This window comes from Amblyraja radiata, chromosome 16 (assembly GCF_010909765.2).
Source record: "Amblyraja radiata isolate CabotCenter1 chromosome 16, sAmbRad1.1.pri, whole genome shotgun sequence".
Lineage (NCBI taxonomy): Eukaryota > Metazoa > Chordata > Chondrichthyes > Rajiformes > Rajidae > Amblyraja > Amblyraja radiata.
The window spans coordinates 49,345,558-49,353,989 of record NC_045971.1 but is presented as its reverse complement, the minus strand read 5'-3'; the positions used below and the strand labels follow the sequence as shown (position 1 = coordinate 49,353,989).

General features: G+C 54.0%; 1 protein-coding gene and 1 long non-coding RNA gene across 2 annotated transcripts; both read left to right on the top strand.

Annotated features, from left to right (window-relative positions):
* Positions 1–467: 467 nt before the first annotated feature.
* LOC116982302 (zinc finger protein 239-like) lies at positions 468–2,193 on the top strand. The gene is made up of 2 exons (XM_033035571.1): positions 468–1,616; positions 2,171–2,193. Exons 1-2 carry the CDS (start codon positions 593–595, stop codon positions 2,191–2,193), a joined length of 1,047 nt encoding a protein of 348 aa, XP_032891462.1. The 5' UTR covers positions 468–592.
* Positions 2,194–5,508: 3,315 nt separating this feature from the next.
* On the top strand, positions 5,509–7,895 carry LOC116982344. The gene is made up of 3 exons (XR_004414435.1): positions 5,509–5,617; positions 7,574–7,577; positions 7,817–7,895. It is a non-coding gene; the product is annotated as an uncharacterized LOC116982344 (long non-coding RNA).
* The last annotated feature ends 537 nt before the right edge of the window (positions 7,896–8,432 follow it).

Here is an 8,432-nt window from a genome sequence, read left to right as displayed (position 1 = left end):
GAGAATGAATGGGTGACATTTTAGGTCGAGGCCCTTGTTTGGTTTAGTTTAGTTTAGAGATGCAGCGCGGAAACAGGTCTTTCGGCCCGCGGAGCCCGCGCCAACCAGCGACCACCCCGTACACTAGCACTATCCTACGCACACCAGGGACAATTTAACAATTTTGCGGAGGCCGATTAATCAACAACCCTGAACGTCTTTGAAATGTTGGAGGAAACGGAGCGCCCGGAGTAAAACCCCACGCAGGTCAAGGGGAGAACGTACAGACTCCACACAGACAGCACCCATAGTCAGGATCAAGCCCGGGTCTCTGGCGGTGAGGCAGCAACTGTACCGCTGCGTCACTGTGCCGCGCATAATTATATAAGGGTTTCCTCCGCCATAAACGCACCCAATATGTGCTAGTAATGTCCTGTTTACCAGCTTGTTGACCCTCTGTGTTCCCCTCTTGCAGGGTTTAGGACCCGTTGCTGTGGACGGAGAGACGGGGACGTGAGCGGGCATTGAGGGCAGCCAGTGTGCCGGTGTGTTCTCCTCCCCCCCCCCCCCATCCGCTCGGTGTGCGGGCTGAGCTTCGAGGGGCTGAGCTTCGATGGAGGACCACATGACGGGGCACAACAAGGAGAAGCGTTATGAGTGCGACGTGTGTGGCAAGGCCTGGCAGAGCCCGAGCGAGCTGGAGATCCACCGGCGGGTGCACACGGGCGAACGCCCCTTCGACTGCTCAGAGTGCGGCAAGAGCTTCACCCGCTCCAGCCACCTGCTGCGGCACAACCGCGCACATTCCGGCGAGAGACCCTTCACCTGCTCCACCTGTGGCAAGAGCTTCAAGACGGCGGATGTGCTGAAGGTGCACCGGTGGGTGCACACGGGTGAGAGGCCCTTCACCTGCTCCACCTGCGGCAAGAGCTTTGCCAAGTTGTCGGGGCTGCGGGTGCACCGGCGGGTGCACAGCAGTGAGCGGCCCTTCACCTGCACCGACTGCGGCACAGGCTTCAAGTCGTTGCCAGAGCTGAAGCAGCACCGGCATGTGCACACCGGGGAGCGGCCCTACACCTGCAATGACTGCGGCAAGGGCTTCACCCGCTCCAGCAACCTGCTGTTGCACCAGCGCACCCACAGTGGCGAGCGCCCCTACACCTGCGCCCAGTGCGGTAAGGGCTTCGCCCAGTCCGGCACCCTGCTGGAGCACCAGCGCACCCACACAGGCGAGCGCCCCTACACCTGCACCCAGTGTTGCAAAGGCTTCACCCGGTCCGGCAGCCTGCTGGCGCACCAGCGCACCCACTCCGGCGAGCGCCCCTTCACCTGCGTCCAGTGCGGCAAGGGCTTCACCCATTCCAGCAGCCTGATGAAGCACCAGCGCACCCACACTGGCGAGCGCCCCTACACCTGCACCCAGTGCGGCAAGGGCTTCAGATCCTCCAGCAACCTGCTGGTGCACCAGCGCACCCACACTGGCGAGCGCCCCTACACCTGCGCTCAGTGCGGCAAGGGCTTCACCCAGTCCGGCACCCTGCTGTTGCACCAGCGCACCCACACTGGCGAGCGCCCCTACACCTGCACCCAGTGCGGCAAGGGCTTAAGCTCCTCCAGCCACCTGCTGAGGCACCAGCGCACCCACACCGGCGAGCGCCTCTACACCTGCACCCAATGCGGCAAGAGATTCACCCGCTCGACCTATCTGCTGTCCCACCAGCGGGTGCACGCCGGCGACTGTCCCTTCACCAGCCCGGTGTGTGGAGAGCGCTTTGCCACGGCCTCCCACACCCTGTCTCACCAGCACATGCACACCAGTGGCCAGCCCTACGACTGCCCGTACTGCGGTGAGGAGTTTGACAGCTCACGGGGGTTGCGGCGGCACCGGCGGACCCACGTCGGCGACCAGCTGCTCCCACTGTGATAACAGAGCATGGGGGCTGCGGGAGCACCAGCGGATATACACCGGAGAGAGACCCTTTGTGTGCACTGAGTGTGGCAAGGGTTTCACCCGCATGTCCAACCTGTGGCAGCACCGGCGTACCCATGGCGGTGAGAGTCCCTTCCCCTGCCCATCCTGTGGTAAGGGCTTCACCCGCCTTGACCACTTGCAGGAGCACTGGCGAGTCCACACCAGTCAGTGCCCCTTCACCTGCCCGCTCTGTGGCAAGGCCTTTGGCCGCTCCTCCAGCCTGCTGGCACACCGCCACGTAGATAGGTTGGCGCTGTTTAGGTAGACACAAAATGCTGGAAGGGTAACGTTTCGGATGGTTTCTTCAGTCACCCATTCCCTCTCTCCAGAGATGCTGCCTGTCCCGCTGAGTTACTCCAGCACTTTGTGTCCTTTTTTGTAAACCAGCATCTGCAGTTACTTGTTTTTAAGCCATTCTGGACCTGCACCTTCCCCAAAGCCTCCACATCAGTCCTGTAATGGAATGACCAGAACTGTATGCAAATGCTACCTGACCAATGTCCCTTAAAGCTGCACATATACATTCCTCTCTCTCCCCTCTCCCTTCTCCCCCCCCCCCCACTCCTACACAAAATCTCTCCACTCCACCCCCTCATCTCTCTCCCACACCCCTCTCGCGCTCCCTGTCTCTCACACTCCCTCCCTTGCTCCCTGTCTCTCTCACACACCCCCTCTCTCGCTCCCTATCTCTCTCCCATAGCCCCTCACTCGCTCCCACTCAGGCACACAAACACTCTCTCACACACACAAACAGTCTCACACACACACACACACACGACACTCCCCCCTCTCTCTCTCACACACACACACAGTCCCTCTCTCTCGCACACGCAACATTCCCCCTCTCTCCCTCCCTCTCTCAAACACACACACACAGTCCCTCTCTCTCTCACAGACAACACTCCCCCTTTCCCTCTCTCCCTCTCTCTCACCTACACACACAAACAGTCTCTCACACACACACACAACACTCCCCCCTCTCTCTCTGTCACACACACACCCAGTCCCTCTCTCTCACACACACACTCCATCTCTTTCACACACTCCCTCTCTCTTTCACACACACACTCTCACACACGCACTCTCTCTCACACACACACTCCCTCTCTTTCACACACGCACTCTCACACACGCACTCTCTCTCTCACACACACACTCTCTCTCTCACGCACACACTCGGTTCCCAATAACCAACCTGATCTCCTGGTGGCTCAGCACTTCAACTCCTCCATGGCCAGAGTGAGGCCCACCGTAAATTAGAACAGCAGCACCTCATATTTCGCTTGGGCAGTTTGCACCCCAGCGGTATGAACATTGATTTAAACATAGAAACATAGAAAATAGGTGCAGGAGGAAGCCATTCAGCCCTTCGAGCCAGCACCGCCATTCATTGTGATCATGGCTGATCGTCCCCTATCAATAACCCGTGCCTGCCTTCTCCCCATATCCCTTGACGCCCTAGAGTATCTAACTCTCTCTTAAATCCATCCAGTGATTTGGCCTCCACTGCCCTCTGTGGCAGGGAATTCCACAAATTCACAACTCTGGGTGAAAAAGTTTTTTCTCATCTCAGTTTTAAATGGCCTCCCCTTTATTCTAAGACTGTGGCACCTGGTTCTGGACTCGCCCAACATAGGGAACATTTTTCCTGCATCTAGCTTGTCCAGTCCTTTTATCATTTTATATGTTTCTATAAGATACCCCCTCATCCTTCTAAACTCCAGTGAATACGCCTAGTCTTTTCAATCTTTCCTCATATGACAGTCCCGCCATCCCTGGGATCAACCTCGTTCTCTAATTTCAGGTAGTCCCTACTTACTCCTCCCCTTCTCAGCTCTCCCTCAGCCCACTTGCTCCACCTTCTCCTTTCTTCTTCCCCCCTCCCCCACCCTCACATCAGTCTGAAGAAGGGTTTCAACCCGAAACATTGCCTATTTCCTTCGCTCCATAGATGTTGCCTCACCCGCTGTGTTTCTCCAGCATTTTTGTCTCCCTTCGATTTTCCAGCATCTGCAGTTCCTTCTTAAGCATTTTAAATTGTTTTTTTAAAGAAAGTTTTGACGCATTTGTGCCTAACGTAACAAATAAAACAAGTTTATCCTGACCTCACTGTGAAATAATTTAATTTGGTCTGTAAATTAAAAATGCAGATTTGCTGAAAAACAGAAAGCAGTCAAATTTAAAAGAGAATTTTCCCAGCAGCATAAAGTCTGGGAAAATCTTAGAAGCTTGGTTTACACTAATCATTGAAACAATATATCAACAATGTATTAACATAGAGATGTATAGTCTGGGCACAGCACCATATTAGATATCTGTCTGAACTGCCTGTCCCAGTTAAGGACAAGGTAGTGGCTTTCATCCAAGTCTTACAAGCTTGTTTTAGTTCACAGACGGATGCCAATTCTGGAACCAAGATGGAAGTCATTTGAAAACCAAATGAAGTTAGTTGTCCTTCCGGAATGGGCAGCTGTACTGAAGCTGTGCCAAGATTGGAGAATAAGGCTGACATTGCAAATATATGGGTCCAACCTCCCTTGTTTCCCTTAGGCTATGGATCTTTCACTCAGATTTAGAAGGTGTGTTTTATTGATAAGAAACTGTATAATTACTCTAATTTTCCTTTGTTCTTTGAGTGGAGCTCGAGAAGCACTGAGCAACGTGTGTGCTCTTTGTAGATCTCGCCACTCCCGTCTGGCAAATTGATTAAAAGATTGTTTTGGTTTACCTTTAACAATTTTGTTGCTGTCTGCTTTCTTTAAGAGACGAACTTTGACAACTGTGCTCTTTGGAATTCTTCAGAATTCATGTTGTGCTATCAATAATGAAAGAAAATGCCAACCATCTCCAGAAATGATAAGAAATTATTCTCGCCTCCATGCATATCTGTAGCCGAAGAGCAGTCGAACACCTCCCCATTACTTCAAAGTTAGTTCCTACACTTGTCAATATCGTTTGGCAGCTGTTGTGTTTTACTTGTTTCATGGATTTGATTAGATTAGGAAATGTTTCCTTTCCTACAAGGGTCTTTCCTCTGAGCAGTTTCAATAGCAACATGCTCACTCTTGCCTTTATGAAGAGACTGATGATTAGTACTCAAGGTCTGACAGACACATCATGGATTAGGTGTACTAAAGAAAGTCTTGACGCATTTGTGTCCTACGTAACAAATAAAGCAAGTTTTCCTGACCTCACTGTGTTCTTCGGAATTCTCCAGAATTCATGTTGTGCTATCAATAATGAAATTGATTAGTAGGACTGGATGTTACAATCCCTAAGGTTTTACACCACAATTGACATTGGGTATTCTTGGGGGTGACCACTAGGTGATTTTGCTACCAATGAGACACATCTTCAGTTGTGTACCTCAACGTCACTGGGTGTTTCGGCCTTTTATCACAAGACACCCTCAGTCGAGGCAGGCCCAGCGCAGGGTGATCAGACCCGGGTATGTGTCTTATGTTTAGCCTCTAGAATGTCACGTGGCAGCCCAGGCAGCATCTTTTCTCTTCACCCACAGCCAATGACTGATACAAAAAAATGGCAACAATCTCCAGAAATGATAATAAATTATTCTCGCCTCCATGCATATCTGTAGCTGTAGGGCAGTCGCACACCTCCCCACTACTTGAAATATAGTTCCTGCACTTGGCAATATCGTTTGGTGTTTGGTGTCTGAAACACAGCGGTGGGGCTACAGACAGCCCGGCACCCGGGTGAATCATCCCATGTGGGGGTCGGGGGGTTAATCACCCCATGTGTGGGTCCGGGGCGGGGGGGGGGGGGGATGAATCACCCCATGTGTGGGTCTGGGGGGGGGGGGGTGAATCACCCCATGTGTGGGTCTGGGGCGGGGGTGAATCACCCCATGTGTGGGTCGTGGTAGGGGTGGTCATGGTGCCGGTGCAGCGCGGTCAGTGACTCTGGGTGTGTGGAGGGACCAGACTGTCCCCAACTCTGCATCAGCTGGCGGGGATATTGCCGGGTTTATGGCCCCGTGTGTCCGCTGCCCGGAGCCGCGGCCCCGCTCCACCCGGCCCCGTGTGTGTGTGCGCTGCCGACCCAATTCCCGTGACAGTGCGGTGGGAACCAGCTTGGGGGAGTAAGGGATGGGAGCCCCTATCCCACTTAGGAAACTGAACGGAAACCGCTGGTGACCTTGTGCCCCACCCAAGGTTTCCGTGAAGTTCCCAGAGATTTAGGTCACTCTCCCTAATGGTCGAAAGTGGTTTCCGCATGGCCGAGGTTTCTTCTATGTTCCTGCGATTATTTCAACAAATTCAAAACCGGCGACTAAAATTAGGTTGCCATTTGGTCGAAGCCAGTGGAGTGGGGTCGCTATGTACTTACAGGCAGTCGAATGAAATCTCCTTCGCTGACCGGCCATTTTGATTGGCTCATTGGAGTTTTCAGCAAACATCCTGTAGGATCTTTGGTTTTCAGGACCTAGAAGTTCCGCCGGTAGGTCAAATGCCCACTAACTTTATTGAACTTCTTAAAACTGTCTCCAGTCCTTCTTCCTCCTTCTCTCCCCCTTCCCTCTCCCCTTGTCTCCCCCTTCCCTCATCTCCCCTTCTCTCCCCTTCTCCCTCTTCTCTCCCCATTTTTTTTTACCTTTGACCGTCTCTCCCCTTCTCCCCACTTCCACCCCCTTATCGCCCCTTCTCCCTCCCCTTCCCTCTCCCCTTCTCTCCCCCTTCCCTCTCCCCTTCTCCCTCTTCTCTCCCCATTCCCCCCTCGTCTCTCCCCTTCTCCCCACTTCCACCTCTCCCCTTCTCTGTCCTTTTCTCCCATCTTTCCCCTTCCCTCCCGCGCTCTCTAAAGGACTTACCGTGCTCTGCGGCAGCCATTTACCTGCCTCTTCATCGCGCAGACAACACTCCTCCGCTGTCCCTGGCCCCCACCTTCGCGATGTGTGTGTGTGTGTGTCAGTGCGGTCGGTAGCAAAGACGCTGTAGGATCTTTGGTCAGTAGATGCAGCTCACGCTTCGGTCGAGGCTCTCCAGGCGAGTGACCTCTGCCGACTCATGGAAACCTTGGGTGGGGCACAAGGTCACCAGAGGTTTCCGTTCAGGGTTCATAAGTGGGACAGGGGTGGGATGGGACGTGGCCTGCTTGGAGGAGTAAGGGGAATGGGAGGTAACCAGCTTGGAGGATTAACGAATGGAGGGATACTCACATAGGGGGGTACCGGATGGGATGTAGCCCGGTTGGGGGATAAGGTATGGAGGTGGCCAGTCTGGGGTAATGAGAGATGGGAGATCGCCAGCTTGGGGAGTAAGGAATGGGAGGTAGGCAGCTTGGGGGAGTAAGGAATGGGAGGTAGGCAGCTTGGGGGAGTAAGGAATGGGGGGTAGGCAGCTTGGGGGAGTAAGGAATGGGGGTAGGCAGCTTGGGGGAGTAAGGAATGGGGGTAGGCAGCTTGGGGGAGTAAGGGGAATGAAAGGGGGTAGCCAGCTTGGGGAAGTAAGGGGAATGAAAGGGGGTAGCCAGCTTGGTGGAGTAAGTTTGTTGTTCTGCACATCGATCAGGAGGCGATGAAATCGCTCGTTCACATGCAGCCGCCAGAGCAAAGCGTACATACAGTGATGACAAACGCAATGAATGCAATATCCAGTGCAGAACAGTGCAAGATTGTGTTGCAGAAAGCCCGAGGAAGCACGGACGAGAGGGGCCGAAGGGCCAATCTCCGGGCAGAGCGGCCAGCGTCCATGTGGAGTTTACTCGATTTCCCCTCCATGGTGGACGGGTTGGGGCAGGGGAGGCAAGCTCAGCCTTCCTCCCGCGCATCCTAGCCCCGACGGGCCGAGTGCCGCCGCTTTCCTCCCCGGACAACAACCGGGGGGGGGGGGGGAAACAAAGAAGAAACCTCTTCCAACCCCCCGAATCCCTCAGGGAATGCCCCTGCCCTGCCTTTGGAATCAAGCCGTCACAATTGTGCACGATCAGTCCGCATTATCCTTGTTTTAATATATACTAGACCAAGTAGGACACGTTGTGTCCCATCCCCTCAACACGCGGTTGTGGCGTCACACACACACACACACAGACAGGGGGGTGAGAGACAAGGGGGGAGAGAGGGAGGGAAAGAGGGAGGAGAGAAGAGGGGGGGAGAGAGGAGAGGTAGCGGGGAGGGGGTAGAGAGGAGGGGGGTGAGAGAGAGGAGGGGAGAGAGAGGAGAGGTAGCGGGGAGGGGGGTAGAGAGGAGGGGGTGAGAGAGGGGAGGGGAGAGAGAGGAGGTGGGGAGGAGAGGTAGCTGGGAGGGGGTATTGAGGAGGGGGTAGAGAGGCGGGTGAGATAGGAGGGGAGAGAGAGTAGGGCGAGAGAGTAGGCGGGAGAGGATGGGCTTGGGAGAGGATAGATAGATATAGATATGCCATTTATTGTCACTATACATGTACAATGAGATTAAAAGCATCTCGTACTCAGTGCATACATATAATTTAGTACAAAAAACAAGAAACAGAAAACAAAACAGGGG

Bases quoted from the DNA above. Each gene is read 5' to 3' on its own strand.
- LOC116982302 (XM_033035571.1), top strand. From the start codon at position 593: ATGGAGGACCACATGACGGGGCACAACAAGGAGAAGCGTTATGAGTGC. The intron at 1,617-2,170 runs GCACCCACACCG...CCGCTCCTCCAG, and splicing joins CCACCTGCTGAGGCACCAGC to CCTGCTGGCACACCGCCACG.